The 22,361-nt window shown below is 38.6% G+C and overlaps 1 protein-coding gene and 1 pseudogene across 2 annotated transcripts in view; one reads left to right on the top strand and one right to left on the bottom strand.

Annotated features, from left to right (window-relative positions):
• The first annotated feature begins 228 nt into the window (after positions 1–228).
• LOC148735932 (guanylate-binding protein 6-like) lies at positions 229–7,551 on the top strand. Its single transcript, XM_088753012.1, has 9 exons — positions 229–279; positions 2,094–2,246; positions 2,526–2,698; positions 3,206–3,392; positions 4,341–4,500; positions 4,852–5,147; positions 5,473–5,727; positions 6,013–6,135; positions 7,049–7,551. The coding sequence occupies exons 1-9, from the start codon at positions 229–231 to the stop codon at positions 7,232–7,234; spliced, it is 1,584 nt and encodes a 527-aa protein (XP_088609138.1). The 3' UTR covers positions 7,235–7,551.
• Positions 7,552–9,015: 1,464 nt separating this feature from the next.
• LOC148735931 (NLR family CARD domain-containing protein 4-like) overlaps positions 9,016–22,361 on the bottom strand; it is a 34,219-nt pseudogene continuing 20,873 nt past the window's right edge. The window contains exons 2-5 of the transcript XR_015998742.1: positions 13,798–16,475; positions 10,087–10,195; positions 9,961–10,046; positions 9,016–9,903 (exon numbers count right to left, since the gene is read on the bottom strand). The product of XR_015998742.1 is annotated as an NLR family CARD domain-containing protein 4-like (transcript). The remainder of the gene's footprint in view (positions 9,904–9,960; positions 10,047–10,086; positions 10,196–13,797; positions 16,476–22,361) is intronic.

Genomic DNA, 22,361 nt, shown 5'->3' with positions numbered 1-22,361 from the left:
AAGAAGTGCAAAGGTTGCTAATCTAAAATGAGCATATTTATTATACAACTGTTGTAAATGCCAATCTCCAAAACTCACCTAAGCAGCCATTAAAACTGTGCCACATTACTCGAGCATACATGAGTATGAAACCTTGGACATGCAGTAAAATAATCTAATAAATGCATGCTCGCTTAGGTTAGCAGACAACAACCTTACTTCCGTTTCCTTTCTACTCGATGACTGCAAATGTTGGTGTTTAATGAAACTGAGCTACAGCTGCTGTACAACTTCGACTTGGTAAGATGTAATTTACATAAAGAACTGTTTTACAAGTTCAGAGCCGAGATGAAAGAAAGAAACACAAGGATTCGTTAGCTGAAACTTCACTCCACCGGACTGTTGATTTCACAAGGAAACTGCCCAGCTGGTGCATTCCATTCAAGCAAGTCAGTCACGTGTTAAGATAATCTTTACCGCAAGCCGGAAGTTTTGAATGTTCTAAAAATATGTCTCATTGTTACTTGTGGTAGTAATTGTTTTGCTATAAATTCCACAGATGGCCCTTTAAGTCATAAAAAGAAAGAGAAATATTCAGCGAAATACTGATGTTTTAGCATTCCGTGACGCTCTGAGTACATGTTGAACATTGCGTGACAAATTATATGTACAGTACCCATGCACGGCAAGACATAAGATTACTTCTAAGCTCTTCAGTTAAGAAACTAGTGCAATTTTGAACAACATTTTCTATTTCGGACCAGAGATAGAGTTCATCTCCGTCATCTCTTGCAGTATCTCAGAATACGAATCAATTATTCTACAAAACATGCGCTAACGTCTACATCACATCGAATAAAACACATCAAGTTGGGCGAACTGAATGCAAGAGAACGGGAATCAGGCGATACACCCTTTTGTCTGAACATATGTCCGGTTAAAGTTCAACGGAAGCAAGAAAGAAAATACTGTATCGCTTTGATAATAAGTTAACACAACAAGAAGCCGTGTGCGATTTAGTATAAAAGTTTGTTTGTTTGTTTTATAAACGCTTCCAACGTAAATGGGGGAAAGAGCTCCAAAGAAGGAAGAACATTTTTCATTATTCATTTAATTATTCAGTTGTATCTTACAAGAATCAATCAATTACTTTTCTAAAAACCTCAGCTGGCCGCTCTGGCAGTCAGATACTCAAAATCCTAGAAAAAAAATTCTACAAACACTTCAAAAGTTGCCGCAACGACTCGCTACGGCTACAAATAGTTTGCACTTGAAGTCGTGCAGCCCTAATGGGGAAAGCCCACCTTACTCACCAAAGCACAGGTTATCCCACGCTCGATATGTGAATACATGCAACCCGCAATCTCGTAACACAACAGGACTCGTATGAGATTGCATTAAGTTTCAACAACAATTTATCTTGCCTCTTCTTACGCGCATGCATGTGGGTGTGTCTTTCTTTCCGGCCTTGTAATGGCCACTTGCCGACCTGCAATCTCATAACACATTAAGTTTCAACAACAATTTATCTTGCCTCGTTCTTACGCGCATCCATGTGGGTGTGTCTTTCTTTACGGCCTTGTAATGACCACTTGCCAACCTGCAATCTCATAACACAACAGGACTCGCATGAAATTGCACTGGGAGATTACGTTTCGACAGCAACTTATCTTGTTTAGTTCGCGTGCGCATATGCGTGTCCTTTATTGTCTGACCTTATTATGGCCATTTAGGCCGCTTTTATTCTCTGTTTTTTTTCTTTACGTATATTCTAAATGAGGGAATTAATAACCAACCAAAAAACTTGGTAAAAAAAAGACTGAAGAGAGGAACGGTACATGCACTTTTTTATTTACCTCCTGAAATATTCTGCTTTTAAATGAACCAATTTACTATCACAAATCTTATATTTCTAATGGTTCCCAGCCTCAGTTCCGGTAGTAGTCGTCTATCGAATTTGGCCATGGGCTACCTGTGATTCCTGCTGGTAAATTCCTATGTATCCCGATATGATAACTTGGTGTGACTGTTTAGCCGAAATTTCAAGCAGTGATTCATAATTACTGGAGTTCATTGTTAACTAAAATACGTCTTATTTCAACTCCTGCGTGTAGGTTCCGCTTGTGTCGATTGCAGGTCCATACAGGAAAGGAAAGTCGTATATTCTGAGTGAAACTTTTGATCAACCTGAAGTGTCCCCTCTCGGGCATCATTTTGATCCGGAAACCGTTGGAATCTGGATGTGGATAGTGCCACGAAAAATGCAGGTAAGTACGCATTAATCTGGTAACTGAAAAAGTTCATCCGTAGGTCGCAGTTTCGTTACTGGCAAGTAACCTCAACCGCTCGATGTTCTCTGATAGCTGCGACCGTCTTTTGCTCATTTATTGATTAATTACTGCCTTCGACACCAGTTACAAGGATTCTATATTCAATTTAAATATATTTTGACTATTTTTGGCTTGACTAAAACAATGATAATCTCCATATTTACGTTACACACACCAAAGCTCACACAATTTGAAACTCTCTATTTGGGTCTCCAGGACTCAACTGGCAAGGAATGTATCGTGATCTTGTTAGACTCTGAGGGAATTGATGCAGTGATGAGAGGAGGTTTGGATGACAATCAGATATTTACTCTCACTGTTTTGCTGGCCTCTGTGTCGATCTATAACTCAGCAGGTGTTCCCACTAGACATGATCTCCATGGATTGGAGTATCCTTTAACAAGTACATCTGAGGATGGGGAAATAAGCGGGGTGGGGTGGGGTGCAGAGAGCTCATGAGCTGGGAATACATCTACGTGTGCTTCGGGGTTTGGTGAAACGCAGGCATGATATTTAAACGGTTTTAGTGAGCGTGGGGCGTTCTCACAATTTATTTTAAATTAGATGTTGAAACCTGTTCATGAAAACTAGCTACAATATATGCACTCCACAACCTCGACAAGAACGATCCGATTTTTGAGCACAAACCTTCTACTGAGCGCTTAATTGGAAAAAGTCCGCGTTATTTCTCGAGCACAGAATGGTAGCCGAGCTTACACCGGCAAAATTTTCCCGTTAAAAAAAACCCTTGTCGAGCTTTTTTAATAAGCAAAAGTGAAACAAGAACCTTAAAGGATTTTTTGCCCAAAAAAGATACTAAGCTGAACAAACAAGAAAAAGAAAGCCACCGTGCGGGGTAGATGAAACGAGAAAATTTCTTAACATTTCGTGCGCAGTTTTATCATGAAGTTGTCCCAACGAAAAAGACTTCGCTCCAACGACGGCAGTGTGAGTGCGAGTGGTCCTCAAGACGACACAGAATTCTTCCACAAGACTTTTCCATTCTTCATCCGGCTTCTCAGGGATGTTACTCAGTCCATTCCACCCGACTGCAGGGACATTAAGGAGTACTTCCTTTCAAGGGTAAGGCAACTCATTTTGAAACATTGGACAGACATGGCAAAAGAATTATTCAAACGCTTCCAAAAAATATCCTCTACTACAAACTGAGAACAATGAAGTACACTTTGTTCATGATTAGAGTTTCTTTTATCAATCATATACCTGAGCCTTCGAGTAAATGGCTTTGTTTTTTGGATGTTAGGGTCATTTTTTTAACTTTTTGGAGGTGTAATGGTTTCGGAAATGGAATAGGCCGTTTCGATAAACCACTCTCATTATTTTATGAGCTGTTTGATTGTTGTAACTATGTATATATCTAGTTACAAGTCGTCTTAACTTAAGTATATTCTTGACTCTACCAAAACAAGAGACAAAAGCTTTCTTTATCCTTTATGGTAATTAATACATCTGCTAAGTTTATTTACATTTTGACAACACCCGAATCGTAGTCCTGTCCCATAAACGAACGAGACTGATTAAGTAGGTCACCTTGATCACACTGCTCCATCCCCGGCGAGGCGCATATAAAATTGGTTCGTGAACAGTTATAAATTTTTCGAGAAGCAGGCACATTTCAACTCTGTACACATTCAGGATTAAAAAAAGAGGGCGTGCTAGCCTTTTTCCTTGTCCCCTTAGATTCGCAAAGATTCCTTGACAAAACACCAAACAATGAGGAACTGTTCATTGTTTATCCCTGAGAGGGGGTAGAGAGGGGCAAAGGATTTTGGTTGTGTCGCAATAAATTTACCTGATCCTCCCTAAGGCTGTTTAATATTCTAATGAACCCCTCTCCCCCATTGGCAGTTAATTGGTAGTCAATATTCTACAGTCCCTCTATTATACACTGATGATAAACATGATTCCCCACTCTGTCCCCCCTGAAAACCGTCTTCCCTCCAAAACCCTCCCTCCCTCCCCAGAAATTTTGTCTGGTTCCTTGTTACAACTGCATTTAAATCCAACAAGGTTTTCAAGGATCAAGGAATGGAACAGGCAGACCACACCCAACAAGTCGCTGAAAGCATTTTGCGTTTCTTCCCTGGCTTCGAAGCCTTCAAACTACCTCCACCATCTGCAAATGAGGAGGTCATGAAAAACATCAGCAGAAACAGAAATCACATCGACAGTGAGTTCTTTTCTGAGATAGAAAAGTTCAAGGTCTTGTTGAAGAGTACTTCTTGAAGAACTGGTGACTGGTCAAGGTAAAGCTTATTATTGGATCTTCTTTCAACTTCTATCTCCTGTTAGGGAGCAAGACGTAACTTCTCGTAGATTTATATGTATTTTTCAAAAATTAATAGTTTTGAAGAAAATATTAGAGAGATACACAAAATTTCTGGAATCTTAGGTTACGGCATACTTCTTGAATTATCGTTCCCAATCCTATGTTATGTTTTCATTTTTAGATTACTTTTTAAACCTTTTGTCTACAGTACACCGACAACTTTTAATCCCTCGATAACCACTCTATTTCCAGGTCTGGCTGCTTTGGTTGAAATTTATGTGAAGGCCATCAACACTCCCGGAGTGATTCCTAATATCCAGTCAGCCTGGGACATATTTGTAACTGATAAATGTTCTGAAGCAACGCACGCAGCCATGCATGTCTATAGCGCCATCATGCAATCAAAACTGTCTAATCAGCTGCCTTGTGACTCCGAAGACATTCGTAAATATCATGAAACTGCACTTGACCAAGCAATCGGTCAGTTAGAAATTGAAACAATCGGAATATCCTCTGTTACAATCGAGAGGTACCTGAACGAACTGATGGTAAGGAGTTTTTACATATTGCGTAAACATACCTCATTCAGTACTCTAAAAAAGAACACAATTTCCCATGAACTTTTGAAAAATTCGTCCATTGTTTTCCCCAGTCCTAACCTTTTTGTACGGATGACTGAAATTTTCGATAGTTATAACGGGACAAACTTTTTAAGATTTTACTAATAATAAGGCTAGAGGTTTTAAATCATGATGAAATATATTTAAAAACGGAAGAGTACCTGCTCGGAATTCGAACGCAGTGAAATCAAGTTGTGCAAAGGCATCTACGCACAATAGATGTGAAAGGTCTTTTCTCCTTTTTATTTCTCAGTTGCTTGCTAAACGAGATTATTTCAAGTGGCAGACTGAAAATGATCAGTTCACTCGAGAGGCTTGCAACGCTCTCCTAAAGCAACTCAAAAAACAACACTTGGACCCAATCCTCGCTCAGCTTCACGGGAAGGAAGGCGCCAAAGTCATGTTCGACGACATCGTAGCAGGATACAAAAACATTGAACAGGATTATAAGGATCGTGCCACCGGAGCTAAACAAATTTGTGCTGCTGTGTGCTTCGAATTTCATCCGGTAAAAATGCTTTTTATTTGAAATTAAAAGTTAGACCAGAAATGAGAAAAATGAATGAGTTTGAAGCCTCCTCATCTGTATCTTACATAATTTTTGACATTAATAATTTCACGGACAATAAAAGATATGGATATCCATTGAATGCAGTTCCTTTCGTACAAGTACATTGCGATTCTTGTAGTAATCATTATGTAGTTTCAAGAGACTATAACAGCTGTTAGTTACTGTAAAGAAAACCAACACACAAAGCAACGATTGTAAGTGAAAGTTGTACTTTTATCCCAGGAACTTATGACAGAAATGCAGCAATACTTAGGCGTGCTGAAACAATTAAAAGATTTCGACGAGAATTTGAGTCGAGAAATTGCAGCTAAAGCTTATCAACAGCAAGAGAAGATAAAACTTGAGGTACTGATGATACACCTTTAATCGACGTACTGATCATATTTATTTTTAGCGGATATTAGTGAAATTTAAAATGAGGAATGGCAAATTGGGAATAGGGAAAAAAGGGAAAAAAGGGAAAAAAGGGAATGGGAAACTAAATGGGAATTTTTTTAATGTTCTACAGCAAAATAAAGGAACGGAAAAATATATGGCATAATAGCATTCCATTTCTCAAAAACCTCAATCCACTAAGCTTTAAGAGAACATAAGCTGACCGCAGTTCATCCTTTCTTTGTGTTTTTTGACAAAAAGAATGGAATATATATACCTTATTAGACGTTTTGTTATGTAGTATCGCTGAGTATTTTTTTACGAGTTGTGCCGTATTTTGACGAGCCCGTAAAATACTCAGCGATACTACACAACAAAACGTCTAATAAGTTATTTATTATCCAACAGGCCAAGCTGTTATTTCAGTGCGGGCGAATTTCGCGGATATTTATTTCAGGGAGTGCGTGACAGAAATATGCGAAGCGGAACAGAATTGGCGTGTTGTCGTGTTGCTGTTTCTATTTTGTTCAATAAATGAAGACATTTCCTGGTCGTCTGGCTGTTTTTATTAGTTTGATTCATCTAATAAACTATATTTGCCAGCCATTCTGTCTCTTCGTCGTCGGAAATATGATTCAAATTGTCCGGCAATTTTTTTTTTTCGTAACTACAATCCAATTCTTCGCTTGCGCAATGCGAGAAAACCTGTTTAACCGGTACTCTAGAGTACAAGTAGCGCGTGATATTTGTACTCGTCTATGGCGTTATTTGTACTCTAAGAACTGTAGTTGGATAATAAGATTTATTATTTTTACATGCAATAGAATATTATCATCTGCTGGACAAAGCCTATGTTGATTTGAATTTTTATCCTTTTTTCTAGGAAAAATATGAGCGTTTACAACAAGAAAATCGCCAGCGCCAGAATGAAGTAAGACATTTTGAACCAGTGTCAGTATCTGACAAACTACACACATACCCCTCCCTTGACCAACGACAGTCAAATAATAACGAGTTGGGACTAATGTCGGTTAAGCGAGGGGTGTGTGCGCAGTTGCTGAGACACTGACATTAATACCACATCATAAATAATCTACTATCGTCAAATCCACCATTTGACGATTTCCAGTTTTCCAGTTCACAAAAAGTGAACGAACAGGACCATTGAATTCTATTGCTGAGTTATGCTGACTCCGACGGAAGCGCTGAATAGTCACACCTTTGTTCCAAGGAATAGAAACACACGAATTTTATGACGATCAATTATAGCCAATTCCAAAGAAAGACATAGAAAACTAAGCCTTTGATAAAAGCGTGAGCAAAATTCACACCAGGTTACTTAAGCAACTTCCATTTTGGTAGCAGAGAAGGTCATCACTCGAGTTACCCGAGGTGGCATCTTGTCTGAATGAGTCCTGGTGCTAGGGCCTTCCTTTCTGCCAGCTCCTTCTCTCTTCATTTTGTGATGCGCCAAATTAAATTTATCATTCCATAATTTCTATGTTATAAGAATATTACCTCATAAAAACCTTGTCATTTACAGTTACCTTAAAATGTATCTTTAGTTGATTCACACCAGGAAGAATAGATCTTATTTTTAAATTAGTTTTTCTCACCAGAAATTCATTCTGAGCGACTGAGACATTTGATAATTTTTGCACACATGCAGAAATCAAATGAAGGCATGGAAAAGACATTGAAAGGCTTGAGACAACAGCTGCTACTCGATCACAGCCGACAACAGCAAGTTGAAAACCCGGGACTCTTTGATTGAGCGCTGCAGATGTTACCGGTCTTGGGCGGGTTCCCTAGCACCCTATCAAAGTGTAGCGTCGTGTAAGGCCTTTAAAGTCGTTCCTTATCAAGAACATTGGTTCGACTTTTAAGTGGTTGCATTCTATCTGTGTCTAGATTAATGCTATTTGCAAAGAATTAACCACCTAAAAGTCATATCATCCGTTTTATGTCAATGGACATGTTCTTGATTATAGATAAACTGAGACTTGTCCATAATACCAATTTGAAAAAAAAGACCTTAGTCGTTTCTTCTAATTACTAACTAGTACGCGCAAACAAAATTCCCTTTCGGAGAAATTTAGCCCGAAATCTAGGCTACTGTAGACTCTGTGCACAAGGGATGTGATAGATGTTTGGGATATTATTTTGTGGCGCACGAGCGAAAAAAAAAGGGAGACAAAGATCGAGAGGTGAGAGACTGCTTGCAATCTTTTGACAGCCTCTCTCTTCCTCTCTCTCTCTCTCTTTTGCCTTTTTCGTTTGTTTCTTCCCCTCAAAACTTGATGTAATTAATAGCACTGCAATAAAGAAGAGAGGATACTAAGGTGACTCTTAGTGCCTCCTGATCGAATAGTTCAGCGGAGGAAAATTAAAGGGTAGATAGACGGCTAGTGGAATGAAATACCAAAAGCTTATTTAAAGGCAAAACACAAAGAAAAAAACAAACAACAGGAAAACATCAAAAAGAACATTACAAAGGTCGGTCAGTTGGTCGAACGCAAAAGACATAAATATTCCGTCAGATTCTGCTATGAATTGAAGGGAAATGAAGCCAATATAAAACCATGAAAATTACTCAGTTTTTCTTCACACCCTAAAGGTACCCATGTCGAGCAATAGTTCTCTTAAATTCAAAATCTGGGCTCAAATATTCCTCAGCGCGCAATGCATTCAGCTGTAAAATAACTTTAACAAAGAAATTTCAATGTGATTTAGGGTCCGAGCAACAAGGATAGAGGTCGTATCCATTGTCCTTGTAAAACACTCTCATACCAGCTGAACTTTGTTTAGCAATGGAGACAATGTTCTTTAATAAATAATTAAAAGTTAGAGTCAAATGGTGAAAACATTTATTAAAACAAGCCAAGCCAAATTTCTATTTACAAAAACAAGCATTTAAGCCTGTAACACTGTGTATCGACTTTAACTCTTCTCGGATCACGAACGATTTTGTAGCAATTTTCAGTTTCAAGCATCAACAATGTAAAGAATAAAAACAAGCCTACTTCACTGCACAACGCTGCCTGTGAACTGATCTAAGCTCACAAAAATCATTTTCCGCCCTTTTCTCTCAAAGTCTGCTTTTCTTGTGAAGAATGAAAAATGGGTTTTGGGTAAGAAGGGTTAGCTCCCTCCAATGTTTCAGCTCTCCCAGTTTAGACCGTCTCCTCAACAAGAGAGTTTTAGTACAGACTACTCTACGCGATTTTCTTTCTTCGCGCCAAAGGTCATATGTAGAATCAATGCTCCTTTTTATCAAACTAATGACCTAACAGATTCTTTTTGCGTTCTGATTGACCTCTAAAATCTCACAGCTAAGTTGAACAGTTAAAAAGCCAATCAGACAGAAGAGTGACCATTACATTATATTGACAGTCTCAATAGAGAGCATTGTTTACACAGTATTCTGATTTACTTGTCACGCAGATCTCAGATTAAATCTTTGTTAGCTCGCTGCCACGACACACGACTTAAGAACAGCGAAGTTATTCTAAATTACTACTCTGCTCATTACTCGCCAAATCAGTTGCCAAGAAAACCTTTTTTTTCAAGCGCTCACTCCACATGATTATCATCACCTTCATCGTCATCGTTATCCTCCTCCTCCTGCTCATCATCATCATAGTTCTCGTTATAGTCATCATCCTTATCATCATCATCATCATCATCATAGTTCTCGTCATAGTCATCATCCTTATCATCTTCATCATCGTCATCCTCCTCCTCATCATCGTGAAAGTCATCATTAACCTCATCCTCCTCATCAATCTCCATCACCTCATCATCGTCCTCATCCTCCTCATCCTCATCTCATCATCCTAATTATTCTCCATCATCATCATCATTCCCATCATCCTCATCATTCCTCATCATCATCTCATCCTCCTCATCATTCCTCATCCTCCTCCTCATCATCATCATCTGGCTCTTTTCTGAAACTTATTCCTTTTATTTTCAGCTCAGCTTTTGTCCGAACTCGGTAGATGACCCTCCCTATTGAAAATTCCGACTCCTATCACAAGAAAAAAGGCAACAATATCAACCACAGCACCTATTATCTGTAACACTAACCTTGCATTTTCATGCAAGATAAATATTTAAAACATCTTGCTTTCCCCCGCGTATATCGAGATATCACCTTTCCATCGCTGTGGCAAAAATTACCCGTTTCATTAACCATGTGTAACACCCAACTTACATTTTCACACACAAGCTAATTATTTGACGCATTCAAATATATTTGACTAAGCGAGAAGTAAAAGAGAATATTCACTTTTGAATTCAAATAGCTACAAGCGACCAAAACTTTATTTCACAACAGGAAAAATGTTCTCAGATATAAATAATAAACAACAATGGTCCCTGGCAATTAAAATAAGGCGATACTTTACAGACAAACAGATGATTAAATTAAATACTATATTTTTAAAACGAAAGAAAACTGTCTAATATCTTCTCAAATTGGTATAAATCCGCATACAAAGTATTGGCTATCATTCCTTACCCGAGGGGAAATCAAAAATTTAATAATGTCTTAACCTTTCAGATGTACACGCGACGGGTTTTACTCCAGATCATTTCTCCACCAGCAAAACTGTTTGTTTTCCACGAAATTATGTTAATCCCTGTCTAGTTACGTAACATCCCCGGGGGCATATCTCTATAAAAGAGAACACGCGCTTCGAAACTTCAGAGGGGAGGCTATTTTGTTAATAGTCTCCAGGTACGAACAGAGCAAGAATCGTGACACGAATACAAGGTTCAGAAAAGGAATACAGAATTGTAAGTACAATTAAAACATGTTTGCTGTTTGAATTAGTCCAGGGACATTGCGGCATTGTGCCTAAAAACGATTGTAATTTGTCTATTTCAGTTTAACTCTATATGCTTCAAGAGAGAAGGAGTGCAGAAATAAATTCCACATATTTCCCAAGCTGTTGAGGTCCATTACAAGTTCAATACACTGTTACACGACTGAAAGTCAGACAACTCTAGATGTTCCTTTTTGATGATCCGGGGTTATCGTTGTAATGTTTTTCTCAGCTTTACTAGAAGCATAAATATTTCCTTTCAATGAAACCGTACTATTCTGACAAAACTCCACGTTTGAAGCAAATGCGAGACACCTAGTAAATAATAATGATAAAAAACAAAACAAAACAAAACAAATCAAAAACAACTTCAAGGTTCACACTCGTGCTCCGCTCAACTAACGCCTCCTAACCTATCATTTCATGCCACACAAGTTAATTGTCTACCTTTTTTTTTTTTTTAGATGAGAGGGATAATGCAGCATTTCCGTATTCCTAGAAGCAAATAGAAAAACGCCCACACTCCACAGGAAAGGCTAGACGAGCAGCGAATAAGGTAGGCAGATCTTTTATTCTAGTGATCGTAATAAGAGTTTCACATCAAAAAGTTGTTTACGTTCAGCGATGTCACAGAAACATGGGAAGCAGCGTAAAGTGTACACAGAATCAACTCCACGGTGTGTGGTAGATTGAAGTTTAAAACTTATTTTGTTATGATTTACGGGAGACCAAGCAGAAACAAACATACGATAGCAAGTTTAACAACTTCATTATCAACAATGTTGTTCTTTAATTTTTCTTCAAAAGTGAACTTATACGACGCGAGAGAGACCGATAGGCCCCGATTTCTGACAGAGTTACACAACACGAGCAGAGTAGCCAAAAGAGAAAAGAATCCAACTGATAAATAAGACTAAGGAAACCATTGAAGAGCGAGTAAATAATAACACAGTGCCGAGTTTGACTAATGGTCGCGTGTCGCGTGTCGCGGGTCGCGCCTTTTAAAATGATTTGTTTTGTTTTTTAGTTGTTTATTGGCGGGGTTCTCAAATAAAAACCCAAATAAACACATCCCACAAAAACAACACAAGCCTATAAATTTCAAAAATTAAACTCCTGATTACCCAAAGAAATTTTGTCAGAGAAAAAGTCTCACAATTCATCTTCTCTTCTCTCCCGATGTAACTACAGAAGATTTCTCTTTCAATATTACGTCAAAAACGAAGGCCAATCAAATGAACTCACAAAGTTTATCAAAAAATATCACTAAGCCTCGTTCCATTAGGACAACTTCACGTACTATACTGGACACTACTGACAGAAACTATGTAGTATTCAAGTCTTGAAAGCTAAATTTGTTTCTTTCTTCATTCAATATCGAGAATATTTTTCCGCAACCCATATCCAAACAAGCAACGATGTAACGGAAACATGGAAAGCAGCGTGAGGTGTACACAGAATCAGTTTCACTGTCTGCCAAACTGAGGTTAAAAAACATCATTGCTCAGGATTATTTAATAATCGATTGCAAGACCAAGTTGAGACAGAGACAAATGAATAAAGGCTGATAGTTTCTAAAGAAACTGTTTGGGGCTGCGTCGGTGGGGATAACGAAATAATTTGAATATATCAACAAAGTTGAAATGGTAGTTTGGCCACCGTTACGATTGTAAAAGCCGACGTTTCGAGCGTTAGCTTTCGTCGGAGGGCTAACGCTCGAAACGTCAGCTTTTATAATTGAGACAGAGACATACGAGATTCACTCAAAAAAAAATTCAATATTTGCAATGTTGCTGTTTGATTTTTCAAAACAAAATAGGGTTATCATGGAGACATAGGAGACCTGGGGGCTCTACGAGAAACTGACAGAATCACTCAACACGAGCACATAATCCAAAGAGGAAAAGAATCCAACTGATAAATAAGTACAAGGAAACCATTTAACTCCCAGTAAATATAACACCGTGCCAGTTTCGTTAAAGAAGACAATCATTACACCTTCAAATTTTGGTGAATAATTTCCTATCATCGGCACGAACCTTTAAGACGTGAAGATATGACAATAGAATCAACGCGACTTTCACTTAAAAAAACCAATTCGGATTTTAAAAAACGAAAAAATCCCTTTTGTTGGCTCATTTATATTTTTTGTGGTTCACGCTCCCTGATAGCAAAAGCGAATAAATGCCCGCACAGAATGTAGGGAACAGCTTCATCGAATTCAAAGCACGTATGGGTTGAACAATTTTTTCTCGTTAAATAATCAAACCCAAATAAAAGTATTCCACAATAAGAACAGAAGCCGAACAATTTCAAAATTCAAAATTCAAAATTGAGCAGAGGAGTTTGGTCAGCAAAAAATTCTCACAACTCATCTTTTTTTTTCTCTCTCAAGTAAGGCGTAACTACACAAGCAAAGCAAAGGTCAATCGAATGAACTCCCAAAGTTTTTAATTATTGCGTAATCAGGAAATATCAAGTCATTTGGAAGTCACTAAATTTAATCTTCGTCATTGTTTTCATCAAATCATCTTTGAACAAGCTAGGCATGAGCCGTAAAAGTAGTTATCGTGGGTTTGTTGCGGTCTCCGCCTACAACATTGGCTCCTAACGTCGCAAAATAGAAAAAGAAAATTCTGAAAACAGTGACTGTTCCTGAAGACTGTATTCTTTCTCACGAAAAATAATCTGATTAATTGAGTTCAAAGCGAATTATTGGAAACACAATCAAGTGCTCTGCTGAAGAGCATCTAAACAAAAATTAGATACATAACAACTGATAGAAAAAACAAAAACCACTTACATGGTAATCGGTGTCCACATCAATGTTTCTCTCATTTACTGCTGTAGACAACTCTTCAAATTCTGTCCTTGTCATCTGAACACCTTTCAGGTACAGGCGCGCCAGCTTAGGAACACTGCTGAGATGTTGGACCAGATCCCTGACCCTGCGGCCAAGTGGATTGCATTCTAGATTGAGATATCTCAGCAGTGGCACATACTTCAGTGCATGGGCCAGTGCTGATGCTTCATCTTCACCCATATTTGTATTCCTCAGGTCCAGCTTAGTCAGATTGGGTACATTGTTCAGGTTCTTGGCCAGTTCAATAATCCCGTGACCCAAGGTATTGTTGCGTATATTTAGTTCTTCTAACTTGTTTAAGTACTTAAATGAGGCAGCCAGTGCCGCACATTCCTTTTCTCCCATTTGTACATCCCACAACACTAATCTCGTCAACTGTGGCACGTGATGAAGATTCTCAGCCAAATGACGCTCACCGCTGTGTAAAGGGTTGAAGGACAGGTTGAGCTTACGCAAATTTCGAGAATGCTGCAGTGAGTTAGAGATAAAAGCAGCATACTTTGCTGCTGTATTGTTGTCGAAAAATTCTAAACTGTGGAGATTTTAAATAAAATTAATTCCGTTAATCGCGCTCTCAATCAATTGATGTTTAAAGGCTTTCTCCTCCTCCTCCTCCTCCCATAGTCTTCTATATTCTGCTATGCTAATTTCTCGAGGAGCTGTTACTAAAGGCAACACGTTCTTCAACAGAACAGCATCCTTAACTGTTTTAACCTGAATGTCAATCTTTCTCACCAGTGAGAAACAGTGGTTCTCAGTCAAAGGCACATCAATGTTGTTGTTTTCGTTATTTACTAAATTATTCACAGGTGGCTGACAAGAGCAAACCGGCGCTGATATCAGTTCAGGAAGCAATTCAGAATGAAAATCCTCATCTGTTATCTTAATTAGATAGACAAAGTTTCTCCCCCCGGATTTTTTGAGGAAAGAGTTCCCAACGAGTAAATCCGCGTACTTTTGTACATCTTTACTTTCTCCAGAAGACGTTAAAACGACCGCGTTCAAGTCTAACATTATGACATCATCGGGCAAATGTTTAATCGGCCACCTCTTTAAAAAAAATAAATAGTTTGGGAAACTGCTGACAGATTTGAAGAAGTGTTCTACAGCAGCAGTAGTCGTGTTTTTTCCCCTAAGTATCGCAACATGGTTAACACATGAGAGAAATGCAGAATACACGGCTCTTCTCTCTGAGGCTGGACACAAAAACAAACAATCGACACAGAGTAGAATAAACTGTTGTTGTTCCTGAGAAAAATCATCTTTAGAGGGTGTCTTGGTGAACTGGTAATTTGTGAGACCTTCTTTCTCTCCAACGTCATGTAGATGATCAAAAGGAATCCCGGCAGCTTTTAATGACAACTCACACGCGAATTTTAGCACTTCAGCCATCTTCCTTGATTTCTTAAACGTATCCATTCTTGACAGGCAGGTGACAGTTTCATTCCTCTCAACCATCAGTTCTTCAACAATGAACTGGGCGGCGAGAAACTCCTGGACAGACTTATGAAGAAAATAAACGATCTTCTCACGGTTCAAAGCGGAACGTTTGGAAACTTGGAAAAAACCCACATATATTAGCTTCTCAAAGAGATCACCATGCGCACATTTGCTGAAGTTAAAATGAAGACGGTCCTCCAAAAGAGCATCATATGCAAGTTTTCCTATTTTGTAAAGTTCCTCTTGATATTCATCTATGCTTTTACCTGTTGTGACGTTGTCTGCATCTTTTGTAGCCATGTGATCCAAGAGAGTTTGAATAAATTGTACGTAAATGTGCGCACGAGATGTGGGTAACTGATGCTTTTTCTCTTTCCAGAGAAGACACAACATCAACAACAAAAGCGGTATTTCTGCCATCTCTTCAAGGTCCTGCTCTTTCAGGTAGTCAAGTAACCCTTCAACGTCCCCCTTATCAGCAAGAATCTTTCTTGCAAACTGTTGCTTTTGTTTCCATGTATCGAGCCCGTTGATTTCAAACTGAGCATGACTTGGCATTCTAAGCTCATCCTCTTTTACTGGTCGCGTTGTGATCATTACACAACAGTCTCTCAGTTGACCGCCTCTCCAAATCTGGTGAACTGGAGATGACTTTCCACCGCTGTACTCGTCATATCCGTCCAAAATAAGCAGCACTTTTTCCTGGTTCTGACGGACATATACATACAAGTTATTGACTGCCATCGGGTCATCAGCAGACAACAGTTCAGCGGTTTTCAACATGGCACAGAGGTCCGAAATATCACAAACATCTCGCAACTTGATTAACAGTAAAAGAGAAAACTTCCTGAGAATCTCCTTTCTGCCATCTGCCCAATCCACAGCTAGCTTCTGAGTGAAAGTAGACTTTCCTATTCCAGGTCTTCCATACACTAGAATTCGTCTCCGGATGGGATGATGTTCGTCACCTTCAAATACTTCACTGATGTCTCCCACCCTTTTTTTCGTCGTCCCGTCAGGTTTTCTGTGATCTTGTAAAAACGTCAACTGTATGTAAATATCATTAATGTGTACCGTGTTGTCTGGGTCCCATGGTGTTATTTCCACTTGACACATGGTGCTGTAAGACTTTCGCAGCTGATTCTGGCACCATTCCAAAAATTGCATCGCAGAGGAATCTGTAGACAAAAAAAACAGCTTCCTAAATTTTTGGTAACTCTCAAATTTAAGAGAACATAATCATTTCTAGACTAGAGTTTTTCATCAGTTTAGCTAGAGGCTGCATTTTTATCAACTCTAATTTGTAACTTCAGTAAAACTTACTTTTCTAATCCGGGAGTGAATAGAATGAATCATATTGTCATTAGTCATATAATTCTATATTTCCCTTTATCTGGGCATTACGATCCCCCCCTTTATCTGAGCATTTCCACCTTGTAAAAATAAGTACAGTAACTAAACATGCTGCTGTCCATCAGTTAAAATATCTTTAAGAAAACAAAACCAAATAGAAAGAGTTTACAAAGCCACATAGCGTTTGGGACCGACGGAACATGCCATCACAAGTGGTTTAAACTACCGATATTTAAACACTGAGTCGTAACCTTGACTGGAAAGCTCTATTATTAAATCAGTGTCGCTGTAGAGGTTACACACATGCAGAACTGGGAGGAATTTAACACGTGTGTGATTCTCCTTACCTCTGCCCCAAAAAAATTCAACATTTTTAAATGCTGAATTTTAACTGCACTCTGTTAAAACTTATAAAACTGCAGCCTATGCTATAATTGGGCTAAAAGACTCTTCATTCAAATATATACCTGCTATTTTGTCAGACGAGGCCTGTGACTGATGGGAAGACTAGGCACTAGAAGAGGATGGCTGTACCGGAGCGTCTTTGCTCGGTGCTGAAAGTTGTCTGTCAGTTGAATTATCTTCAAGAACAGAAAACCAAACAGACAGCAGTTAGACAGCCTCATGAGGTTAGGAAAAGAACATGGCACTACATTTAGTTCAAACCACCATGATTCTAAAACTGTGTCCTAACCTTGCTTGCTAAGCTATTTGTTCAAACAAATGTGAGTGGAAGATTTCTTCCAATGCAAATCTACGTAAGTGAGGAATTGGTGCCATGCGTTTAATCCCTTCTACCTCTGCCTTGAAATTCAACATTTTCCGTACACTTAAGGAGAAGCACCATGCTGTAATTGGGCCAAAATGACTGCTCTTGGAAGTCTTAACGGACATACTGTCTTATGCCATCAATGATAATTAGGTTTCATCAACTGAGTTGATAATGTAAAATAGCCACCGTAACGAGTTTCTAAAACTCACGTTTTGAGAGTTCGCCCTTCGTGTGACCGCACAGAAAAATGTGGATGGATGCTTTGTCAGCTGACAAACTTCTAAGTCCATACGTAATAATAAAATCATAAACGTGGTAAATTGAAAATAAATACCGTACAGGGTATAAAGCCTGATAAGAGGGTTTCAATCACAAATTAATGCTCCCTTGTATATTTTGATGTAGAATGAACAAGACATTTGAACAATTAGTGAGCGAACGAAAATTGGTGAGAGTGAAGCCACAGTGCTAAGAGTTTAAGAATGCATTTGGGACGAGAGGTAGAAGTCTCTCACCATGTAAGGATTGAAACTTTGTACTCTTCAGCATCATTACGATGATATTTGAAACAACAACCAGCAAATCTAATATATCAAAATGAACCCTGAGTGAAAGATGATTCAATCAACTGTAATTGGTGCTGAGGTGAATGACAGGTAAGAACCCTTAAAGGATGATTCAATCAACGACAGTCAATGACAATTAAAAATGCAAAAGCTGTTAGTTATGCTTAAAAAAACCTCCAAAGCACTCGTATCAGAAAGTAAGATCCCTGAAGTAATTGACCATTATCACGGGCATTAGCTTTAACATATCATTCTACTAGATGAAACTAATCGTTAAGGCTCAGATTCTTTTAATCCTGCTAACTTTTAAGCTTTCACTATTCGATACAAATATCCTTTACGTTAAATTGATATTTCTGTTCGCATGCTGTAACCAATAAATTCAAAGTTAATCGATTTTAGTAAAGGAACAATCTCAAATATATGGAACAAAACAAACGAAAAAACAAACAACAATGAGATACTGGGTAAACTATGTTTCTTTTTTTCAACAACGATCATTATAATCAGTACATTCCCTCCAAATAAACAGGAAGATAATAAGATAGGCAACTTTCACTTTCATGGTAAGGAAGGGGATCTAATTTGTACATAAACAAGTGTTGTCGGAATAGCGACCCGCGAAACTCAGTCGAGAAGCTAATTCACTGTGCCATTTAAGATTTTCTCAAGCGTATATGATTAAGAAATCTTGGACATCCAGTAAAACCCTCTGATCAATGCATGCTCACTCAAGTTGGCAGACAATTACATACCTTTCTTTCCCCTTTACTCGACGATTGCAAATGCCCGTTTATTGAAACTAAGCAACGGCCGTTGTGCAACTGAAATTTGGATACATGAACTTTACATGAGGAACTGTTTTACAAGCTCTTAGCCAAGCTGAAAGGACGAAATGCAAGGATTCTTGAGCTAAATCTTCGCACCATCGGCCTTTACGAGGGAACAAAGCCTCTGCATTCCGCTCAATTGTCAGTCACGTGATAAGGTAATCTTTGCTGCAAGCCGGAAGTGCTGACTATTTAAAAATGTGTCTTAGTGTTACCTTGTTGAATTTTGCGTGACAAGTTATATGTACTGAGACACGGCAAATTTGTCTGGACTTACATTTCTTTTATGCTCTTTAGTTAGGAAATAGGTGTAATAATTTGCATTTTGGTACTCATTTAGATCTGTTTCAACTCCGTTTGCTGTTGCAGTATCTCAAGAGACAAATCAGTTATTCCACAAAACACGTGTTCCAAAAACATTAACATACATCCAAGTTGGGCTGTCTCAAAATAAGAGAACGGGAATCAGGCAATATACCCTGTTCCCTGGACATCCGTCCGGTTAAATTTCAACGACAGCAAAAAAGAAAACACCATTTCCAAATAAGAATGATTTCATACCATAAGAGGCTGCACGTGATTCACTTTAAAAAGGCCGTTTACTTGTTGGTTGTTTTGTTTTGTTTTGTTTTATTATTATTAGTATTCTTTTTTAATTCAGATGACTAAGAAGACGAGATAAACTTATTATTTCCAATTAATTTTTCATATTTTTTATTTGAAATAATACAATGTTCCGGCCTATCTCTTAGAGAACAGCTAGATCTTATTTTCGTTGTTTGTATAGGTAATCACATGATCTCGAGTGCAATTTGGAATAAATAAGCACGAGTAAATTTTTTCAAAGACTAACAAAATTGCATGAGCCCGTAGGGCGAGTGCAATTTGTGGTCTTTGAAAAAATTTACAAGTGCTTATTTATTCTAAATTGCACGAAAAAATTATGTGATTATCTATTAATAATATACACGAAAAAATACGAGGTAGCTTCTCATAACTCCGTAGAAGAAAAGCGCGCGCATCACATGCAAAATTAATTTATTCAAACCCTGCAAGTGACGTTGACCTTGACATTGACCTTGACATTGACATTGACCAATCATTCTGACCAATCAAAATGTCTGGTTTGTTTCTTTCTTTGCACTGAATTAACTCTCTTCTGCACTGAATTAACTAAAAACTGCTTTCATCTTAACCAATCAGAACTGAGAAATTTTTTCATGTATATTAATAACTGGTGAATGTGTCTCTAACAAGGGGGAGGCTTCTAAGTAGTGGTAGGGGGGGGGGCTTATCAGCCGCTGTTTACGGTAGGACATCAGTAAGATATTGATAATCATTCTTCGATTAATGTGAAAACATTCGAGGCAAACACCCACCGTGGATCGATCCATCAGTTGAAAAGGTAAAATCCTGTCTCAGGAATCATCTCTATTGAAACTTTCCCTGATCCTCAACAAATAAAATTGGAAAAACTACCAAAAACAGCGAAATAAAGTTACAACAATGAAACGAACTCAATTTAGGATTCCTGCGACAAAGTAGCGTCTGACCTCCCCCTGGCTCTGCTGTTTCCTCCTGGAACAATCTCAGGCCTCTTTGATAAAACGGCAAGTTAAGCACCCGTTCTAACTCATTCTTTTTAAGTGAGAATGTTAGTGTATGGACACAGGTGCGATTTTCAGTAACGACCATTAATTGATGAAGTAGTCTTGACCTATCTGTGGATGATTTTGCCGTTTGCACGAGTGTTATCAACATACAAAAGAAAAAACCCACTCTTGAATTTTATTTCCTCCTTGTTAGTGAGGCACAGGTTTACCAAACACTTCTGATGTAACTTGAGCGTTAGTAAATCTGCGAGCCATAGTAGATCTAGACTCTGTGTACGAGAAATAAGATAAGTGCATGGGATACCAACGCTTGCTTTTGTGGCGCAAGAGCGAAAGAGAAACTGGGCGCAAAGGGCGAAAAGAAAGTCTGCTTACAATCTTTTCTCTTTTTTTTTTTTTTTCCGGTTTCTTCGCTTCAAAGCTTGATATGAATGAACACTTCAGCAGTGAAGAGCTGACAATGCTAAGATGACTCTTGGTGCCTGCTGATCGAATGGCTCAGTGTCTAACAATTAAGGGGAGGACGGGCGGCTTTTGGAACGAAATAAAAAAGTTGTAACTGGAATAAAAATTAACAGGCAAACAAGAAAAAAGAGCAAAACAACATTAAGACAGGTCAGACGCGAAAGGATTTGGTATTTCACAAGTCAGGCCGACAGATTCTGCTACAAGTTAAAGGAAGAAAAAAAGCAAAATCAAAACCATGAAAACTCACCAATTTCCTCTCATCCAGAGGTTTTCCCATACTGGTCTGTTGAATTTAAAATCGCAGACAAATATTATTCAGCGCGTAATGCGTTCAGCTGTAAAAGAGCTATTTCAATGAATGCGCTTTGGTCCCGAGCAACAAGGATAGAGGTCCTGTCTACTATCTTTTTCAAACACTCTCATGCCATCTGTACTTTCTTTAGCTATAAAGAAACAAAGATATTTCACGACCATCCGTTAATATATCAATAAAAGTGAGAGTACAGAAAAGAAGACGCTGCGCAAAATTAAATCAAGCTAAATTGCTATTTATAATGACAAGAAAGAAAGACAAGCATTTAAGCCTGCTGTAACCACCAAGTATCAACTTAAACTTTACTGATCACGACAGATTTTCAAAAAATCTTCAATTTCAAGAATCATTTTACTGAATGCAAGGGATCGAAAAACAAGCCTACTTGAAAGCACAAAGCTGTCTGTGCACTGATCTTAGCTCAAGGAAGTATTCTTCTGATTCTTTTCTCGCACCGCATTTCTTGTGAAGAGGAAATAAGTTGTCCGGATGAAATGGCTGCAAGACTAACTTAAAGATAGAACAACTCACAGCACAAATCACAGCTCACACTGAAACTGACCTCTCAGCCTACTTTTCTTGTGAAAAGCAGAGCCTATTTCGGCAACTTGACGCGTCTTTCTTTCGTCGGGCCAGAAGTCACGTCTAGGATGTACGCTAAACTCTTTCCCTCTGATAACCTAAGAAATCCGCTTAGCGTTCTGAGTGAAATGGAACACTGAGTAACAACTTGGTATTTCAATGTTGACTCAATGTTGAGTTAACCGCCTCCCGGTTAGCTCAGTTGGTTAGAGCGCTGGATTGTGTTGTGCGGGAGGTCGAGGGTTCGAGCCCCGGCTGGACCGATACTCCTGGTCTTAAAAAAACTGAGGAGAATTTGCTACCTTTCTATAATCAAGAAATGGATAGATATTCTAGTCTTCTCGGTTAAGGACGAATAAACCGTAGGCCCCGTCTTCTGCAGGGTTAGGAGTAGGAGACGTTAATTCTCTACGCACGAGATTACTGTGTGGTGGATGTCCTCCCCTGGGGTGAGATGGGTGCGAATTGGCCCTGAAAAGCTCCCATGGGGAGCGGTCAACTAACGTATGTATGTATGTATGTACTCAAAACCGTGACTTGCATTTCCTGTTCTAGTTAAAGACGTTT

Source organism: Stylophora pistillata, chromosome 3 (assembly GCF_964205215.1).
Source record: "Stylophora pistillata chromosome 3, jaStyPist1.2, whole genome shotgun sequence".
NCBI lineage: Eukaryota > Metazoa > Cnidaria > Anthozoa > Scleractinia > Pocilloporidae > Stylophora > Stylophora pistillata.
The sequence above is the reverse complement of the archived record's forward strand: the minus strand, read 5'-3'. Positions and strand labels throughout refer to the sequence as shown.

Bases quoted from the DNA above. Each gene is read 5' to 3' on its own strand.
- LOC148735932 (XM_088753012.1), top strand. From the start codon at position 229: ATGTTGGTGTTTAATGAAACTGAGCTACAGCTGCTGTACAACTTCGAC. The intron at 2,247-2,525 runs GTAAGTACGCAT...TTGGGTCTCCAG, and splicing joins TAGTGCCACGAAAAATGCAG to GACTCAACTGGCAAGGAATG. The intron at 5,728-6,012 runs GTAAAAATGCTT...CTTTTATCCCAG, and splicing joins TGTGCTTCGAATTTCATCCG to GAACTTATGACAGAAATGCA.